This window comes from Pararge aegeria, chromosome 1, assembly GCF_905163445.1.
Source record: "Pararge aegeria chromosome 1, ilParAegt1.1, whole genome shotgun sequence".
Classification (NCBI taxonomy): domain Eukaryota; kingdom Metazoa; phylum Arthropoda; class Insecta; order Lepidoptera; family Nymphalidae; genus Pararge; species Pararge aegeria.
In genome coordinates, this window is record NC_053180.1 from 8,835,319 (window position 1) to 8,857,390 (window position 22,072).

Sequence of the window (22,072 nt, forward strand, 5' to 3'; positions counted from 1 at the left end):
TCCTACAATTACCTAATATAATTGCGACTGTAAAAATTGCTTTCAAAAAATTATATCATACATCATACAGATATATATTACTTACAATAATAATTAATAAAAAGGGTACATCAAGGCACGACGTTAGGCCCTTTATTGTTTATCGTGTTTAGTTACATCACAAATAAGTTCGAGTGCAAATTATAACTTATTTTCTTAAACCTGCTACTTGACCTGACATAGAGATTCAAGGCACAAAATTTCTATAAATTGGAATGTAAAAACCATTAAGACTAATATAGAACAGAAAAAGTGTAACTATGTTTTGCTGTTAGACTTCATATGAAAGATATATAGTTTGAGAAGAATGAAGTTTTATTAAAAAACTATTTCGAATAATAATAATGATGTTTTATATTTTCATAGCACCTTCCATGGGAAGAGATTATATCTATTTATTACATTACATCAATGCTTACTGTAAATCGTTAAACATAATAATAGTAAAATATGAACTAAATTTCAGATTTTTAATCTGGAGTAAACAATATGAATCTACAATATCAATCAATATTCTTTTTAATTTCTTTGTGAGTAAAACCATTTGTCCCGTTTAAAGTTAATTCAAAGGATGTCGAAAAAATATTGAGTTATTTAGGAACTTTTAGCATACTTTTACTACTTAGTTCATATTTTACAGCAAATTTCTTAAAATGCATTTTCTAGTAACAAATGGATGGAATTTGACACCTATTCAATACAAAACATTTTTACTACAGCTAAATTTATTGTCCATGATTTAAACGTTTAACATGCGGAAATAAATCATATATTGTAACATTAAAATTACTTATATAAATGATTAACTTGTTACAGATAAACAAACAACATAATAATAAATGATGTTGTATAAAAAAATCACTTCCGGTAATGATTTGTAGCACATCAGAAAAATCTAATATTGTAAATATTTCTTTACCCCAACTGTGATATCTATTTTTATAGTTGGGTTACTAAAAAAACTTTCATAACGTTATCACTAATTTACAAGGCCATTTGGAAAAAGTCCATTTTCCATCATTATAAATGATTCCTAGACGAGCTTTTGAATTATTGTTAATACTTAGTATTTAGGACCGTTTTCTGTTTGCCAGTCATCCGTGATCCTATTCGATCTTAAATGAAAACACGGCTGATATGATGGTTGTCACCGCGTAATTCTTATTTAAACTTGTTATTTTAATTAACATGAATGCTCTACTAACTACCAATCGGCATAGTACCCACCGGGCCCCCATTCCAACTATGTATTCGTGTGGTGATTTTATATAAGTATGATAATAGCAAAAAGATTATTCTAAAAGCTATTTCAAAACTTGAATATATCTTAATACCTACCAATAGTATTTCATTACGATAATTTAACTTATTTACTTCAATTAGGTACATTGATATGCTTTTGAATACAATACCGTATCACGTATAGTGATAGCCAACAACGGTTCGTAAAATATAGCTTGAAAAGCATTTCAGTTGTCACACGTAACAGAACAGCAATAGTAACGACATATCGATTTTAAAAATAAAAGTAATGTCTGTAGTAATAATAAAGCCGAGGTATTTGTTCGTTCGTTCGACGCGCTGAAACGTTCGAACGATTTAAAAAATGATTAAATATTTTTTATCTCAATTCTTAAGGAATTTTGTAGATTAGAAAACATCATGCTACAACCTTGAGCAGTCACGTGCACACGATGCGAGGCTGCGGCACGTAATGTCAAAGTTTTAGTAGTATTTGGCAAAATCATTAGGTCTATTCCCACTTTGTCTCCAAAGGAAAATGTTTGGTGTTCTTCCTAGTTTCGACAAATTTACCAGAAGACATTTTATTTCCTCGGACACTCTTATCGTAGGTAATATTTGTATTCTGCTTCTGTCTTGTGATTTTTTTTAATATTCTTCTTCTGTTTTTTTTAACTTGTTGTGTACAAATAAAGAGTTTAAAATAAATAAGTAATATTAAAGGTCGGTGAAAGTTACTTGATAGGCGTACAAACGACAAAAAGATATATTATCTATTCGATAAATGGACAAAAAAAAAGTTACTCGGATAAGTTGGCTACCACTATATATAGTTTTCGTATTAATCATTGTGATTTTTAATAGCCATAATATATTTATTACAAACTATTAATTTTTACCTAAAGTAGCAAAATTCTATTTATATTGACAAACTACTGTTAAAAATCAGTTCCATTATTGCTTTAAATACATCTTTTAACTGTACTAAACAAAGGTCAACGAAAATAGATAATTTATCTTAACTATCAACGACATAGATAGTCACTGTAATTTTATTTAATGCATTGTTTGGAAACAACTTAACTGCTGAAAGTTGCGGTTGTCCTTTGTTTACAGGAATTATCTCTGTTAGTTGGTCTTTGTTTACCTTGAGGAATAATTTTTAAGTTAAGTACATAATATCATTTTAATATAATACATTACATTACAAGTACACGGAGTACAGGGCCCTGTTCTACGAGACAAAACAGTTTCCAGAAAGGTCCCCCTTTCTTTGGATGGAAACTAGTGAAGCCGACCAAACCCTTTTCACTCTGAGAGGAGAGCCGTGCCTTGTATTTGGGCGGCAATGGGTAGATGATGATAATGACATAGTATTATCCGTAATCAGTGGCGTGCACAGGGTTTTTGACCAGGGTATGCATAAAGCAGGAAGATGCCACCAAATGGAAAAATCCTTTGCATTTATAAGTTATATAAAATTTTAGGGTAGGCAGTGCTTTTGTGCATGCATGAAGTGCACGCCACTGTCTGTAATATACATACGTAATAAAATCTAATATGGAATGCACGATGCATTAGATCACTACAATGGAATGTCTGTTTCACTTAATGGTGTATTGTAATATGATAAATCTGTTGTTTATTTTAATGCTTAAATTTCATGAAGTACTAGTACAATTGGAAACATATTTTTGCAATTTAGGTTATAGGGTATGGGATACAATATAAAAATCGTCTATGACCCATATGCGGCTGAAGCAACGGGGCACAGTCTAGTATTATTAAATACTGATTCAATGCGATTATAGATCCAGAGCAAATTGTGTGTTTGCCAACGGAGTTTCGAATTGTAATCATGTAAACCAACATTATTAACCTAACAGTTTATATTACGCTGATCTCAGTAACTTCTAGTCGGATTCGAAGTTACATATAACTCTACCCGACTACCTATAGTTACTACAAATGAAACCACGGGAGAAAGCTAGTATATTGACAAATCGAATAATAATTTTCCGAGTTAATATTTTTACTGATCCCGTTTCTCGTTTTAAACGTATTTCAGCTACAAAAAGCTCAGCAAACAAACGTTTTTGATATTATTATAAATTTATAGATAGATATTTTGATAAAAAAATAACATTTTTTTACTACTTATTGCAGGAACAGTTGACAAAATTTTTCAAAATTTTAGCAGAAAATGGTTTTACCTTAAGAATATCGTAATTATTTTGACTAAAGATCTAATTAAATTATACGTTCAAGGGGATGGAAATGTATGTAAAATTTACATCTTCCCAATTCTCCGTACATAAAATATGCCGGGATTAGAATGGATTCTACTAGCAAAATCATCACTAATAATATTATAAATGCGATTTCGTGTCTGTTTGTTTGTTATGCGCGGCTTATATTAGAGGTGAGACGTAAGATACTTGTTATACCGAAAGAGCACCCGGGTGCCGTTTCCACTACATTAAAAAAAAAACTTCCATCAGTCACCGCGTTAAGTAAAAAGAGCTCCGGCTATTTTTAAAAGAGGCGGAATTTTATATGAATATCATTATCAGCTATTGCTTTATACATGAGAATAAATTATGACATTCCACACCAATTAAATTATAGGAAGGTTAACTATTTACTTGAAACATGGATTGTAATTACTTTAATGTACCCACTTTAAGAGACAGTGGCTAAACTTGTATAACATGTTATCGTGCTTTAGGTATATAAATTAACCTATTGACAGACCAAAACATTTTATGACTGGCTACTTTCTTATTTATTTTGTTGTATGGTGCTTTCACCATACAACAAAATAAATAAGAAAGTAGCCAAAGTCCGATCAGAGATCCGTTTACGTTAAGTAACCTTTAGCTTAACAGTTGAAAAAGAAAGCTTTTAGTTTTTAGAACAACAAACAAATCTCAAAATCAAATGCAAGCGGCAACGGGTAGTAAATATATGAAAAGTTGCTGCTCTGACAGATGTTTCCAAGTGTTGGCTAAGTTAACGTTTAATCGTTTATTACTGACTATACGTCTCATAAGAAGGTTCAGAGACATTCAGCGGGCGATGGAGAGAGTTATACTCGGAGTATCTCTACTTGATCGAATCAATAATGACATTTGTGGAAGAACCAGAGCTAACGAGATAGCTCAACGAGTCGCGAAGCTGAAGTGGCAATGGGCACATAGCACGGAGGACCGATAGACGTCAAGGTCTCAAGGTGCTAGAATTGGGACCTCGCACCGGTAAAGGTTGGTAAAGCCCGACGGTGTGGACAGATGACATCATATTAGTCGCAGGGAGAAACTGGACCCGAAAGGTATTTGGAACTCCTTACAAAAGACCTTTGTCCAGGAGTGGACGTCCATCGGTGGACATGATGATGATGATGATGTTTTTTTTATAAACCAGGTCCTCAGAACTGCTGTCTCGCACGGCGATACCTCTCGAGTGTGTACTATAGATGCAGGATCTGTCCATCGTCCTTGCTTGTGATGCTGTGAGGGAAGTGAGGCTCTGGTTGGTCTTCGAGGGTGACAGCCGTAAGGTCTACGATCTCGTCGTGGTCGTCTTGATCGAATCTGAAACAAGTAGTTTGTTTTCTCTTGAACATTTATTTGCAAAAGTTTCCATTGTTTCTTTTTTTTTAATCTGTGTAGTTTTTCACAGTGAAAAACGGAAGTGGTCACTCTTGACCATAAATCTTAATATTTCTGACTAAATGGTCATTCAGTTCATTATTTTTCATTCATCTTGATGGAAAAAAATATCAACCTGAATTATATTCGAAAAAAGTTTCTCTTCGCTATTTATTTAAATTAAAAAAAAAAAACTATATAATAGTCATTACTGAGTATATTGGTTGCTTTTTATGAATCTTTTAATGATCAAAAAAAAATCTCAACATCGCGTCGCATACTTAATTCGAATCCGGTCACGTCACGATCTTATAGTACCTTTTTAGGAGAACCAGTAACCCGTAAGTATGGTTAAGATCATCTTAGCCCTACAGGGCTTAAAACCCGGTTCTGCTCTTTAATTAGGTTAAGGCTTCGGGTTCGTTTATTAACCGGCAAAACTATTTCTAAATCCGTAACGAGTTAACCCGCTACGATCTCATCACCTGTGCGTTAAGATATTTGAATAAAAAAAAATAGTTCTAGTACCTGTCCTCATCTGTCTCGCTGGGTGGTTGGGAGGCGCGGGGGTCACGGGGGTCGGGGGGCGGGGGGCCGGCGCGCTGGTTGGCGGGCCGAACCGTTATTATGAGGTTCGATGAGTTCGCCACCATCATGTCCGTTACCTGAACAAACGATACAAAATGAGGGAAATACTTACTTAATTCGTTTAGGCACTTATGAAGCATTACTAAATATGCTTCCATTACTTTAAAATGATGGTAATAACTACATTTGTTAACTAAACTTAAACTAAGAACTTAAGCTAGGAGGGTTCCGAAAGAGCCCCCAGGGTAGCCCATCTTGGATTGCATCATCACTAACCATTCGGTGAGATTGCTGTCAAGGGCTTATTGTGATGATATTAAAAAAAAACTATAACAGAATAACACTCCAAAATCCAGTTGCAATAATAGTAAAATATACTCGTAGACTAATATTATTGCAACTAATGTCTATTATTAACATTTTAAATAGAGGTCCAGTGGTAATAACAGATGTCTTTTATTAACACTGATAATAATAGAGATCCAGTGGTCATAATAGATATATATTATTACCATTGGCACTTTAATTTCTATTGTCTCCTGGCATTGCCATTAGCTGCATTGAAACCAATCTTTTGGGATTTAAACACACTATCAGTACAAGGACTCACCTGATCTAAAGTTTTATTAGAAACATCTATGCCATTGACTTCGAGCACCTCATCATTGACCCCAAGCAGACCAGTGGACTCGGCGAGGCCACCCGGGACTAGCCTCGATATGAAGATGCCTGGCGACCGCTCCACGCCGTTCGGTGTCACCCGGACTGATGTTCCATCTCTGAAAATGGATAAGTGAATGATAACTTTCTACATTGATCGAGCAGTATAGGCGCATTGAGAAAGCTTCGGCTGAAGTTTCTGTTGTAAAAGGTGTAGCCGAAAGTTTAAGGGCATTTGTAATAAAAATTATTACAAGAATTAAATTTAAAAACCCCTTTTACAATGATCAAGAAAAAGAAAAATCTAGAAAAAAAAACCAAATTATTAATTACCACTATTCTACGTACTTTATGTGGTTATAAATTACTAATAACTTTTGTTTAATTGATTATTTTTTGTTGCAATTTTGATTAAATTTTTGTTTTTTTATATTTTTATCCCATTTCATTTAGTTTCCCTACATACACTACAGCGTTCTATTTTATTTTTTTTGCTAGCTTTTACAGTCTCCAAGTTGTACATACACTGGGTTTTAGCTTAGAACAAAACTTGTTATTATTTATATTTAGATTAAACTATAGTTTTTACCTGTTTTGTATATTGTTTTATCTAATAACAAGAAAAAAAAAATATGACCGCTGAACACCATTTCCCCGCACCCCTCCGCATCGCACCCATTCGTGGTCCCATGGGGCCGCTGATTTGACTCGTTATATATCTATTAAAATATGGTTTGGATTTTATTAATTGTTTTATTTACCTTATAAAGAATCCTAGAGGTCTGTCAAAGCCATGTTTCAGTAATTTCACTCTTCTACATGTCTCTGGAACTATGTCTACATCTATGATTGCAGATACCTGAAAAACATTATACCTAAAAATTAACAAATTATATACTAGATATACCAATTACTACAGTAAAAGTATAGGGTGTGTTATAACTACGGAAACAGCTATCAAATGAAAGGGCTTGACTATTAGAAGTCTATTCACTGTGACAAATTTCAAATCCAAGATGGCCGCTACCATAAAATGGCGATTGCATTTTTTTCACAACTCCCTCAACCTGCAGGGCTAGCACGGGCGCGAGATAAAAATTATGTCCCCCGATTATATCCCCTGACAAGGGATATAATTAACGTGCCCACCTGCTGAAACATGGAAAAGGAGTTTACCCCCGTTTATTAATACACATATATTATTTGGATATTATTTCCACTTATGCGCCAGTGCTCTGAGAGTTGATAAAGCTGTGGGAGAAGATAAATTTATTATCCTTTTCCCGGGGATATAATTGTCTCCTGCCCATGCTAGCCGAGCAGGGTATAAATGAAAGGGTAAATAATAAATATACTACGACAATACACACATCTCCATCTAGTCCTAAAGTAAGCGTAGCTTGTGCTATGGGTACTAAGATGTCTGATAATTATTTCTTGAATAATATACCTACAATAATATATAACATATAGATAAACACCCAAACAGCGTAAAAAATTCATGTTCATCACACAAACACTGTCCAGTTGTGGGCATCGAACCCACGGCCTTGGACTCAAAAAGCAGGGTCGCTGACCACTGCGCCAATCGGCCGTCGTAATAATATACGCGGTATTAAAAATCGGGTTTTTTTTTTTTAATTTTAAAGTTTTATTATTTAGATGTACCACAGTACTCACCATTCTAAAGTCGTGAGGATTTGATATTGCGAGCCCTTTGTTCTTAGCCGGTGTGCCGCTGAGTATCGACGAGATTATGTTCCTCGGTCGCATCGTGCCATAGCCGTTTAATTCTTCCAAACTGTCTCCTATAAACAAAGAAAAAAGTCCTTCAGGTAACCCATTACCGGCCCACTACAGAGCACAGATCTCCCACAATGAGAAGGGGTTAAGGCCGTAGTCCACTACGCTGGCCCAGTGCGGATTGGTGGACTCCACACACCTTTTCATTACGTAGAACTCTTTGGCATGCAGGTTTCCTCACGATGTTTTCTTTCACCGTTGAAGCAAGTGAGTGATATTCTCATTACTTAAAACGCACATAACTAAGAAAAGTTAGAGGTGTGAGCTGGGATTCAAACTCGGCCCCCCGAAGGCAATTAGAGCTCCTACCCAATGCGCTATCACCGCTTCCGAGCATATATATATATATATCATCATCATCATGTCAACCAATGGATATCCAGTGCTGGAAGTCCCTACATATCGTTTCAAATAATGGATGTCCAGTGCTGGAAGTCCATTGGACTTATGTCCCTGCATATCGTTTCAAATATATCGGTAACTATGGTTCATCTAAGGATTTCCTCATTCCTGATTTAATCACGGACGGACGGACGGACTGGTGTACCTCACTCCAAGCATAGCTCTATCGCCCGATTTTGACTTGCCTTGATGATTATGATTATATATAAGAGGATCCGGCGAGGTCGTTCTTAGTATTTTTGATGACATTATTTAGAAAAAAAATCTGAATAGTAACGTGCCATTTCAATCACAGCGCATGAAAAATTTATAAATTGGTTGAAAAATGTGTATGCATATTTACATCTTATATATATATTTCTTGTGTGCGTGTGTATGCCACTAAACTCCTCCTAAACGGCTGGAACGATTTAAATGATTTTTTTGGTATGCGTTTGGGTGGCACCCTGGATGATTTAGATTCACAAATCAGCCCGACAGATGGCGCTGAGGTCCGCTTGTATAATTATAAAAAAATTTCTACGCAAACTCATTGTTCATTGTAAAAAGCTCGTACAGTATTTCCTGGTATATTTTATTAAAGGTTTTGACCCAGATATATCGCTACGAGCCGGACAAAATGCGTTTCAAAGAAGGTACCTACCACTGATGTGACTAAGCAACGTGGTATATAGAACTTGCACAGAACTTTATTTGGTAACCTGCTCCCAGGTGTCTCATTACTTGACATTGCATTAATTGTGTTAACCATGAGAACTTAGTTCCATTAATCATAGTGAAGCTAGCTAATATACTTAGTCATTACGATGTATTTGTAAGATCACTAATATTATAAATCCAAAAGTGTGTTTGTTTGTTTGTCCTTCCTTCACGCACTAACTAAGCAACCTATCAACTTGATTTTTGGCACAGAGTTAGTTGAAAAAACGGAGAGTAACATAGGCTACTTTTAATTCGAGGATAACAACCGAGATTTGTAAAAAAAACCGTTAGTTACGCGGACAAAGAACGTGAGCAACATAGTCATATTATAAAGGCGAAAGTTAATAAGAAAGTGCGTATGTTTGTTAAAGGCAACACCAAAGGCAAAACTAGAGGCCGCGCCGGTCACTGGCAGGTGGGCTGACCAGTTGAAGGTGTCTATAAAATCCAAAAATGGCCTCAACGATGGAGACAATTTACCTACTCGAAGGTGAGACCTCAGCAGGAGCAGGACCACGATCTTCAGTAGGTAATGAAGGAATCACCATAGAGAGAGATGGTTTGTTACTCCTTCACACCGCAACTATTGAACCAATTTGACCGAAATTTTGAATGGAGATAGGAAACCCTGGCTTTAAACGTAGATTTTTACCCCGTTTAAATCAATCAATCACGTCGATGTGCTATAACTGAATAAGCTAGGCCATGTAAAATTCCCTGGAAATTAGATTTATAAGTACTATATTATGCGCCCCGCGGTAATACCCGTTGTATATAAGTCTGTACATATTATCATTATGAAGCCATTAGGGTCGGGTTTCCTCTGAGAATGAAAATGGAAATAGTCCCTTAGTGCAAACCGGTCCATAGTCCAAAACGCTGGTCATTACTAGACCTCACATGCCTTTGAGAACATTATGGAGAACTGTCAGGCATGCAGGTTCCCTCACGATATGTTCTTCCACCGTTAAAGCAGGTGATACGCAATATAACTCCGGAGGTAAGTAAGAGGAACGTGTGCTAGTGTGTTTTTTTTTCAAATATAGTTATAATTGACGGACCAATCAGATGGCCTACCTGATGGTAAGTGGAATACCACCGCCTATAAACAGCGCAACACTTCGCAGGGCACGCTATTAACACGTCATGGTGATAGTACTTCCCAGGACGAGCTCTGTCACAAAAAGCTCTAATACTACTGAAATTGTGAGAGTAGTTAGCCTGTTTGCAACAACTGGCCAGCTTCACGTGTAAGCAGTCTTTACGCGATATTAAACAAATAATAATGTAAGTCTACATTGCATCGTACTATTAATCTCATTTGTGGATTATTTTTATGTCCATGTTCGAGATGCAAAATACAAAATAAAGTAGTCAATATTATTACAGTTATAACTCTCGTGCAATAACCGTGCAATAATCTACACATCGCGTCGTCAAGTTTACGTCACACGTAAGATGTCTTAACGCGTCATTTAACTAACTAACAAATTGAATGGAAGGATTGTTATCAACATGTATGGACATCTGAGATCATTTCATGCTGTAACGGTAATATTTTTAAACTTGCATGCGACATAACCTACCACGACACTATTATGCGACATAACCATAATAGTGTCTCATTATTTACCTACGCCTTAACTAGCTCTCCGAGGCACGGGGCTGGACTATGCCAACTTCGTAACTCAACTCCGAATTAATGGTACCTCCTACTGAGAAAATCGTAATTCATGACGGAAAATCCCAATACCTAACAATCTATAAAGTAAAATCATGAAATCGATCCACATCAGAACCAGTACATAATTGTTTAAGATATGAGAGATCGGTATAATATTATCTGAGATAAATCTATTGAAAAGATCTTGAAAACTCGCTCTATCGAAGACTCCGACAAGAGATCGCTTCATAAAAACCTTGAGGTAACAGCTCTCGAACCACAAAAGCCTAGTGAGGTCGTTTGCAAATGAGCTTAGAAATAAAAAAAAAATTTTCATTCTTCACTTTTCTTTTTACAAAAATAGCGACTACATATAAAATCTATACTAATCATCACATAGTATAAAACAAAGACGCTTCCGATGTTTCTACGCCTAGACCTTTGAACACCGCAACGAATTTGCATGCAATTTTCAGTAATAGATTAAGTGATTCAAGAGGAAGGTTTATAAGTGTGGCCAGCATGAATATTGTAGTAGGAAAAGGCAATGAAATTCAAAAATGTGTAACAAACATATTTTTTTACGCTTCCATTGCAAACGCGGCTTAAACTTTACAGGAAAGATTAAATCAATGTAATGTAATCACTGCTAATTGCCCCAGATAAGTGTCTACATTGTATCCGTGTTAAGACGGGGCGGGTCGCTAGTATCATGCAAGATCGATTTTGATCTTATTAAATATGGACCCTGGATTACCTACATTTATGTACCTAACTTTAGGTAATCGAGGCGTCATACGTAAATATTCAAACCCCATGGTTATGTTTGCCAACTTTTTTCGTTTTGTATGAAAACTGTAATACAATTTATATTCTCTGAATCGAGTAATACTTTTTAAAAATTGTTCTAGTACCAACTTATATAGTAACCCGTGTCCAAATAATTATATTTATAGTAACACACTTGTTATAATTCTGCTTTGTAAACTTACCTACTGTACATTAGCTATGTCTACATCATTAAATCGACGCGCTCTGTTGGATTAGCTTATAGTGGCTTAATGAATCATCGTGGCGTGAAAGTTATGGGATTACAAATTTTTGGTGCAAGGAAAAAGAGATAAAACCCACATTGGGTGGCATACTCCATATACTGATATAAGAGCTGTAAGCATATGCTTCCTTGGTCTAGTGGTCAGCATTTTCGAGTGCGGGCCAATGCATAGGATTGGGTTCTTCTATAAAAATCTTAGTAGCAGCCCGGTGTTTGAAAATTGGCGTAGATTGACCCCCGTGTTTCAGAGAGCACGTTAAGCTGTCGGTCATGCGCCTGAACTCATTCCAGTCGTGTCGGATCGCCATCCCATTGGACTATGAGAGTGAGGGAATAGACATTGCACCTGTGTTTGAGAACAAAATTATTGTGTTCTATAATATCTCCCACATAGTTTGAAAATCTCTCCGAAGATTGACTACCGTGGCCGAAATCGGTCAGGAAAACCGTATGTTTTGAAGCAGTTCGAAACATACGGTTATTTATAACAACGAGGTTTTGTGTATTATTTCCAAATCGAGTCAAACATTTTTAGGTGTTGGTCTTCTAACGAAACGTTCTCCGTATTCAACCGAACCGATATAATATAGCTAAAGTATTAAATTAATTTAACTATATCTTAGCAAAAAAACAAATTCCAACTGCGTGGAAGGACAAAAAAACAAATTACTTTCATATTTATAATAACTCGGGATATTTACGGAGGTTTTGTTTCAAAACGCGTTCTTTCTATAAACTAAAAACGTGCCATTGTATCTTTGTGTTTGTTCGTTAACCGAAGATAATTATTAACTACGGCTTCTTTAGGTCAATCTTATTTATTTAGGTCAATGCCATCAGACGGTTTAAGGCCGGAAACAATTACTATAGCGAGCACTTAAGATCTTTGCAAAGTTGACTTTTACGGTTCCATACCCGAATGATGGCAATGGGAATATTTTAAAGGGCTGCCTCCGCCTGTGTTTTAGTACAAATTAGCCCTTGACTGCAATATCACCTGTGATAAGTGATTTTGCCGTCTAAGATGGCAGCGGGCTATCCTGCTAGGGAGTATGGCAGTTATATTAAACTTCTCTTAATCGGTTTCTACGCGACATCGTACCAGAACGCTAAATCGCAAAGCGGCACGTCAGTAGGGTGGTAACTAGCCACGGTCGAAGTCTCCCACTAGACCAGACTAGAGAAAATTCAGAAATTATAAATTCCCAAATGCTCCTGCCGGGACCGATTCCCAGGTCTGGGACCTGATAATCGAACTTAAAAAGACAGCGTTCACTCAGCGCACAAATAATTCAACTTTCCTACTACAGTCGTAAATAAAAGAAAAACATCTGAAGAAATTTGGAATCTGCTGATCGGTTAGTACCTACCTCTTTAAATATTTTATTCTTCTTCATGAAACCACCGCAATTGATTAAATTGATACCGCGCCGCTGACAATTCATGTAGGATGTTTCGTATCTATCGAGCTTTTAATTAAGTTTATTACTCTTTTTACCATTGCATAGTTGGTTGGAGTCTTATAAAAAATGTCACCGTGTTTATATTTTAATGACGATTTGTTATGTAAAAAATGAATATTTTATGTTTGTTTAAGAGTTATAACAACTTTTTACCCACAAAAATGTTAGTTGCTGTTGCAATGTCAAACATAGCCGCGTAACGTTGCTTCCAAACCTTATCACATTTGTTGGTTAACAAACACGGGAGTGTCACATTCTATGCTAATTTATACCACTGCAATAATGAGTGCCGTACTATTGAGTGAGACGCATATGGCATTCATACTTAAAAATAATATTAACCGCTACTGCTATAGGAATAAGAGTGATTATAGGTTATATAAATTATGAAGTAATTTAGCCCATGGGCTAGCTGTGGTACGTCCGCGTCATTGCAATATTAGCACATAAAAGTTACCATATTAGTAAACATTAGCGGATATTTAACAAGATTCTTTAAATTCATTATAATGTTCAACTGAAAAAATAGAATATAAGCACTAGTTTCTTTTAAAGGTTCTAGCTGTTGCCTGGGTTCTTAGGCCATGTTTATCACGATTTTTTATAAAGGTTGTGGAAACTGTTTGTTTTCCTGGGATAAAAAGTAGACTTGATCATTAGGCTTACGCAGGTATCACTCTTCTTAATTCTCTGCATATTATGTGAGGTCAGCATATATTTTCTCCTTCCACACACATCCGTCAACTCACCATCAATCTTTTTTGCTCTTCCTTTATTTTGTTGTCCGAAAGGAAATGTAAAAAATTTGTTTATTTTGAACCGTTTGGAACCCTCTTAGCTTTAAGTTTAGGTTAACCAATGAGTAACCTTCCTCATAATCATCTGTATAAGTGCCTCTGATAGGCCTACATGAATAAAGAAGTTTTGAATTTTAGTATAAATGTGTAAATATGTAAAGCCCAAACCAAATATATTAATAACTTCAGAAAACCAAATTTCACATACCTTTCCTTTGTATTATAACCCTGAGAAGTGGCCTTGCCGTGAGCAATGCTCTAGCCAAGTTGTCATCATTATTGATGGGCAACAAGTCGCCATCTCGGGGGTCAGTATAGCTGATCAGGAAGGCCACATCATGCAATCTGTGAAGTTTCTCTATTAATCCTTTGAAGTCTTCATATTTAAGTTTCTCTGTCCTGTTCAGTGAGAACCGACGGAATTCTGCATCAAACTGAAAATACAATTTTTGGTTATTTATTAAGTAAATAGTGTTGCCCGTATCCTCCGTGTTGCATTTATTACGAGGTTTTTTTACAAACAGGGAACCGTTTGTTTTCCTGGGGTAAAAAGCTAGGCAATGTTACTCTCCATCTTTTCATCAAAATCTATGTGTAAAATCAAGTAGATTGGTTGCTTATTAAGGACCTAAAGTAAGGACGATTATCAATTCTAAAGTGTGTTATAGCACTTTAGAATTTATAAAATTATAGTATGAAACTATGGATATAAAAATTATATAACTCAAGAATCATGAGTAGACTAAACACAAAATTTATTGCTGACCAGCATAACCCAAGCACATTTTGCTGTGGTTATTCTGATATTAATTCTGTTCCTATGGAAACTTAAAGAGAAACTTGGAGATAAAAAAAACTGTAAATACACTATAACATTGTCTAAAAACTTCAAGTTGATCAACTACTATTAGAGTCTTGCGGCCCCAAACAAACAGAAGCTGATACTTTGTTAACCTATAAGAAGATAAATCATTACAAAATTACATTTAAGCAGGGGCAATTTGGGAATTTATTATTTCTGTATTTTCTCAGGTCTGGTCTGGTGGAAGACTTAAACAGTGGTAAATTATCATCCTACTGACAAAGACTTGCTCCCAAGCAATTAAGCATTCCAATACAATGTCAAGTGGTATGTTACCTGTTAGGGGTATGGCATATAAGAGTTGTAGTTTTTGAAAATATATTACTGATAGTACCCATGTTCTTAACAAGCGCTACATATGTATTCCAACGTACATTGTACTACATTAGCCCCTCCTGGTATTATGTAGAATATTTAGACATGAAACTTGTCATGGCCAACTAATATTAACCCAGTTTGTGGTTAATTATTTAGGCATATTTATAAAACAATCATTTTAAACGTCAGGGGCAGTTCATGCCAAGGGTTGGTATAGTAGCTCCCACGCAGCCTTCAATGGCTTCAATTTACAACATTACAGTAATCATCATCATCATGAAATCAACCCATTGCCAGCCTACTACAAGGGAATGGGTCTCTTCCAGTAATGAGAAGGATTATAAGGAAGGAAGGATTTAGGGCTGTAGTCCCCACACTCGCCTAGTGCAGGGACTGGTGGTGTACTCCGCACGACTTTGAGAGCATTATGGATAACTCCCAGGCATGCAGGTTTCTTCACAATATTTTTCTTTACCTTTGAAGCATGTGATATTTTGATGGCTTAAATCTCATATAACTTAAAAAAGTTACAGGTGTATGGCGGGATTCAAACACGGCCCCCAAAAGTAAAGTCAAAGTCAATTGGTCAATTGGGATATATCTGCACCAAATTACAGTATATTTGATTAATAACAGCAATTGCAACCATCACCATTAGATTAAAAGATGTTCTGCATTAAACCTACAATATCATCCATTAACATATTTATATTTAAAAGCATACATTAACAGCAAGTAACTTTTGCTAAACCTGGGATACATAATAGAAAACTTGTTTACATTCTTATTCTATTGTAACAACTAGATATCTTAAAAGAAAAAGAAAGGTATGGGCAAGATTGTAAATTATATTGGTTAATTGAATGATATTGCTGAACATAAAGTTACACTGAGCTAAATTTGAGAGGCATTAATTTGTGTTGACTTCATAATTTTCAGTACCAACTAATGATCATCTTAATTTACGACCCGATTTTAAAGTAAAGCCCAGAGGACAGAAGACCCGAGTATTCATTACTTTCATTAAAATATGAATCACAGTCGACAAAAGTAAGAAAATTAGAAATTTTGCTCCCACATACCTTAGTCTTAACTTCCACACTTTGGCTGTCAATTCGAGCGGCGATTTTGTTTTTCGACATCTCGACAGCATTTAACACAGCACTAAAGTTAAACTATGTTTTAAATATTTAGGCACTTATTTTTAAACATTGTAAAATATCAAAACTCAAAAGTTTCAAATTGATGAGACTTCCTTCAACACCACTCTCGCGTCGTAATTTTGGACAGCTCCATTTGGTTTACAAAATATTTGATGCATTAGTAATATTTGACCAATCGAAAAAGTTTTATCAGAAAAAGCTGGACGTTCATTGGCCAAAATATTAAGCCTTAACAATGTCTCTTGCTAGATACTGATAGAAAACAAATATTATCTTTCCGTTTTACGCATAACCCCTAACCTAACGTAGATAAACATAAAATTCAAAATACTGAGAATATCATTTTAGCACGTCAACCTTTTAAAGTTCAAAGATCAAAAAGTGAAATCAATTATTAATAAAATTTAATTCTATTATTGTATAAAATATGCATGGAAAAAGATTTCAATTTTCACCTGCTTTTTGTAGCTATGGAAATTGCCAAATAATTGTCAAATCAATGTCAAAATACAATCGTCAAAATCAAATTGTCAATACAAATCAAAACTCAAAACATAAATATATTTAGGTTTGGAAAAGTACCTAACAGATTTATTGTAAACCAAAAGAAAAACGATGAAAAATACCGATGCAGAACGCTTCAATCCATGTTTAAAGGTGCTAGCCAACATTAAATGACTTTTACTGATGAAATTTAGATTGAAAATTACATAACAAAAATTTATTTATATTTTAGGAGCAAGAAAAGTCATATCAATGCCTTAATAGAAATGGATTTAATCAAGAAAAGTGTGAAGCCTATTTCGATAACTATAACACTTGCAAAAAGTTCTGGGTGAGTGAGTTGTTTTCATGCTCTACGAAGGTAGCAATGAGGGAAAAGAGGACATTTCAGTCAGGAAGGAGAAATCATGTATGAACTCTAATACTTGGCAGTATTTGCAGAAGACTTAGGCTAAAATCCATAGTGCGTACTTTGACTTCCCTCAGCCAAAGTTAGTGTCAAAAAGATGCCAATTTGTAATGGACTCTTAAATTTATCTTGTTTTAACTATTGCTTAAGTCTAAGCACAAGAAGTAATAAAAAAAACTTAGCACAATAAACAGATGAGCATTAGAGTTCCAGAGTGTATCTTGATGTTTAGACATGCTCTATAAGAGCTGTCACCCTGTCTGATACTATCAATCTAACAGTGTTCATCATTATGAATCAATTACCAGTCTCCTCTCAGAATGAGTATTAAACCACACTGGGCAAGTACGGATTGGTAGACACGCACACTTAAGATCATTATAGAGAGAACTCTCTGGCATGTAGGTTTCTTCACAGTGTTATCCTTCACTGTTAAAGCGAGTGTAATATTTATCAGCAAAAATAAATTTAAAACACATAACTCTGAAAGTTAAGGTGCGTGCTGGATATTGAATATGTTCCTTCGCAAAAAGAAGAATTAAGCCAGAATCAGTAGGCTATCACTATAAATACTAAGTTAACACTGACTGCATGTCTATAGCAGATTTCAGTTCTGATGGCCTAGGAAGCCTTGGCCCTGAATAACATGAATAGACCTTGAACTGTACTTTAGGTGGCTTGAATACTGAGGTAATCTCATTAACCTTTGCTAATTCCTAATTATATCTCACAATAGCAATTTTAATATGTTTACTGACTAGAGACTAAGGACTTGATCTAATTTAAAGATGTCTAAAAAAATGCATAATGGATTGGATTTTTAAATTTAATTCTTACTTACGCAGTTAATATTTAAAAATAGGTGATGTTCTTGGGTGTTGTATTGTTCATGTATTCGTGTCTATTTAGAAATTGCATTGAAGTAACAGCTGTCCAATCCAGTAACCTTTTTAACAATTTGAATGTCTTCATACAAAATGCAATTTCCATATTTTTTACTAAAAGCAGCATGTTGTCAATAAAATTATATGTATAAGCTATGTAAGTTTTACTGGTGCAGCCATAAAATTCATTAAAACTAAAATTAAAGGTACAAATTGGCTAAATTAAAGCAATACTTTGGTATAGATTCTCCATTAAAGACTAAATGCGGATGGGGAAAAACTTTCCTAATAAAAAATGTTTAAATTTTGTTGATTGGTTAGCTATTGTTAGGAAAGTTACTGGGTAGGTGACCAAAAAAAAGTGGTTAATAAGTAAAATTGTAATTTCAGGGTAAGGTGACCAAAGATAGAAGAGTCAGAGGTATTGTACCATACTTGCCTAATGTTGAGGAGAGGGAGAAAATTAAAGCAGAATATATTCAGAAGATGGGAGGAAAGTCATAAATTTTAATAAAAAAAGGATTTTCCATTAAGTTTATCTATCTTTAGTCACTGCCACAAGAAGCTACAATTTTTTTAAAACTACTAAGTTATTTTGACAATTCAATAAACTACTATAATCCCAAATTCGGTAAACTCTTTTGAGTTCACTGAATTTACATATTATGTTGAATGGAATACTAACATGCAATTTCACTTGGTCAAGTTATATGTGTTTGTTTACAAAATTTATAGCTTCTTGTGACTGGGACTAAATAATGGATTAAAAATTGGTATTTATGATTTCCATGATTCTGAACCAAAATTTATTATTTATTTATGTACAGAAACCAGATATTTGAACATACCATTTCAAATATCAGTTTTTTGCCTATTAGGAACTTTACAATTAAAGATTACATTAATGCAATAATTTATGAAAGGGTTTTCTTTTTTTTTTTTAATATGCTAGAACTCGAACGAGGTTCTCGGGAATTTGACTTTGATTATTGAAATACTGTCTATACTTAATATCATATTTGGCACTGGAACTGAAGTACGATTGAAAAAACTTTACGTTTGGTATCTGATTTATTGAGGTAGGTGTAGACTATGTAGTAGTATGCTGCGTCCGGTTATTGACGCGGGCGAAGCCCCAGGGCACATATAGTTGTATGTAAAAGTGGAATAATAATTTGGTAAATAGAAAAGTGTTTACTACATGAGAAGGTTTTAAATATTGTGTTATGACCACTACACAGTTTGGTTTACTCTTTGCATTTAATGTAAAGGCTGAAGTTTTATATATAACTTATTTACTGCTATTATTATTCATTCTACCACCCTGTTATATGTAGTTTATACTTACTGTTTAAACTAAACCTTCTATATCGTGAATGTAATATACTCTTTTAAAAATAGTTTATGGATCTAACTTATTATAAATAATTTATACAATAAGCCTCAAGATTTGCCATATTAATAAAATATATTTACAACACTAACTTTTTATTCAATGTAACATTTCACTTCAAGGCACACACTATAGGGTTCTAGTACTACCTCAAATAATAAAACAACCAATTTTTTGTTTATCGTAAAATTATATTGTCACATGATAATAAAGTGATCAGTGAGAAGCGATGACATTCTGTGTATAAGCGATTATCTAGCTAGCTAAGAGTATTACTAAGCTATCACAATCACGATCAAGGCATATTGGGAAGAACATGTTCCAAAATACAACCAACCAAATGATAGGATAATCACAATGAAATATATAATAACACAAGAACTACCCTCGTCCTTAGCTCTCCTCACGGCGCTCCGCGTAACGTGATTGAACTCATTTTCTTTCAGGATCCTTTTTTATGAGAATAGGGATCCTTAGGGAAAACTCCTGTAACTTTATATATTTCATTGTGTCCTCTCACAAGAGTTTAAATGCTAGAAGATAGGAATTTTAAAATTGTCCAGATTTGGACAAACCGAAACTAAACTTAACAGTGGGAAAGGTAAAAAATATTTCACTTATTTTTTTAATTTAACTAAAAATGTGGTACACATACAAATTCCATAATAACTATGCTTGTAGGTAATTTGGCCTAACAATTTTATCTTAAGTTTTATTTTTCTTATTGAAATAGGAAAAACGATAGTCCCTCTCGCGTAAGACAACATTTGTGGTAAGTATCACTGGATTTCTTCCCACACTTTTTTGAATTCTTTAGTGTCTGTCATTTTTCAACAAATATGAACCAGAAGACCATAATATTATTCCACACTTAATCGTAGAGGCCAAATACTGAAAGAAAAACAGAAAATGTTACAGCAACTGGCAAGTGTGTATATACCCCAGTTTTTGTTATCTTTTATTAAAATTGTTTTTTTTAATGTTTCCTCTCTTACAAATTTTCTCAAATTCTGGTAATATACAGATTTATTTTTGAGTTATACCACTTTTACACTGTGAAAGTACATAATTATTATTTAAATTATATTATATAGTCTATTTTCGTGGGTAAAATAAACAAGAATGACAAGCCTATTATTTTTTTAACATAAAATAATAATTGATTTATTTGAAACTTCTTATAATTATTCTAGTAATACTGAAATTTTCAATAAAATGAATTATACATTTTATCTTAATATTAAAATTCACTGGTGTTCCACAGTTTCTCTGTGTTCATTCTTTTATTTCACTTTCTAAACAATAGACTATGATAATATTCTATAGTATAAACAGCCCAAGAGGGTGAGGCAAAATTGTGTTGGCGTTTGATTTAAGGTTGAAAGTTTGTAAGATGGTTCTGCTATCTATACTAAATCATGGGAAAACAAAAGCTGCCATCTAATCTGTGGGATTCCCAAGTGAAAGGATTTATATTATCATTTATAGGGTTGTTCGTCTATCCATCCATGTTCAAGTCATGTTTTCTCTGCAATGTAAGTATTGAGTTCCGACTTAGAATGTATACTAAATACTATAATCATTGACTCCAATTAACTTCCTTCTTTATAATTTCATGAAATAATTATCGGAACCTTTTACTTGATAATTATTATATAAAGTAAAGTTTCTTGATAATTGTTGTTTGAAAATATAAAATCAATTGAAAAGGGAATACCTGGTGGCATGCCTATAGGAAATGAGCTAGAAAAAATTAAGTTCAAATTATTAACCTTTGAGCACGCAATATTACAATGTTACTTGATCATTCAAGCACTGCATGTCTAAATACTAAACAAAGACGTAATGCCATATGTGTACCATACCATAGCACGCATGGTATATAAATGTAACGCAGAAGCATGTTACAAAGTTTCAGCTTTGATCCAAACACAGTAAATTTAAAAGAGGTAAAACATTAAACTGGTATTTAACTTTATTATACTTAACATACAATTAATAAAAACTATATTCTAACATACAAAATGTATAGCAAAACAAATAAAATAATAAGAAGAAATATATTTTGTCATAAGTTTATAAAATACTGCCAATATTAAAAATAAATCGAATTGTAATAAAAAAAACCCCAGCAATAATAGCTGAAAGTAACAATACATTATAATTAATTAACATGAATAAATTAGTTTTATAAATGGCGGTAAGTTTATCATTTTACAGAATATATGTAAGTATAAAATATTAGTATAAAATAAAATAACTAAAAAAAATTAGTATAAAATAAAATAACTAAAAAAAAAAATGAAGACTCATCGTCATTTTTAAATAAAGGCCAACGAAAATGATAAATGTAAACAAACTGATGTTATTTGCGTGAGAAAAGGATAGATACTGGATGTACTTCTCTGTCGAACGCAAATAACGTGTATTTTATATTTCTTATTTTTGTTGGACTATATTGACCGATGTTGTCATT

The 22,072-nt window shown here is 34.1% G+C and overlaps 2 protein-coding genes across 2 annotated transcripts; one reads left to right on the forward strand and one right to left on the reverse strand.

Moving 5' to 3' along the window:
* Nucleotides 1–2,752: 2,752 nt before the first annotated feature.
* LOC120627212 (partitioning defective protein 6) lies at nt 2,753–16,519 on the reverse strand. Its single transcript, XM_039895089.1, has 7 exons — nt 16,326–16,519; nt 14,272–14,497; nt 7,860–7,987; nt 6,941–7,038; nt 6,130–6,298; nt 5,460–5,596; nt 2,753–4,874 (listed from the first exon to the last, which is right to left on the reverse strand). Exons 1-7 carry the CDS (start codon nt 16,383–16,385, stop codon nt 4,751–4,753), a joined length of 942 nt encoding a protein of 313 aa, XP_039751023.1. The 5' UTR covers nt 16,386–16,519; the 3' UTR covers nt 2,753–4,750.
* A 410-nt stretch (nt 16,520–16,929) lies between these two features.
* On the forward strand, nt 16,930–21,669 carry LOC120624765 (coiled-coil-helix-coiled-coil-helix domain-containing protein 7). Its single transcript, XM_039891489.1, has 3 exons — nt 16,930–17,063; nt 17,143–17,241; nt 18,594–21,669. Exons 1-3 carry the CDS (start codon nt 17,022–17,024, stop codon nt 18,705–18,707), a joined length of 255 nt encoding a protein of 84 aa, XP_039747423.1. The 5' UTR covers nt 16,930–17,021; the 3' UTR covers nt 18,708–21,669.
* The last annotated feature ends 403 nt before the right edge of the window (nt 21,670–22,072 follow it).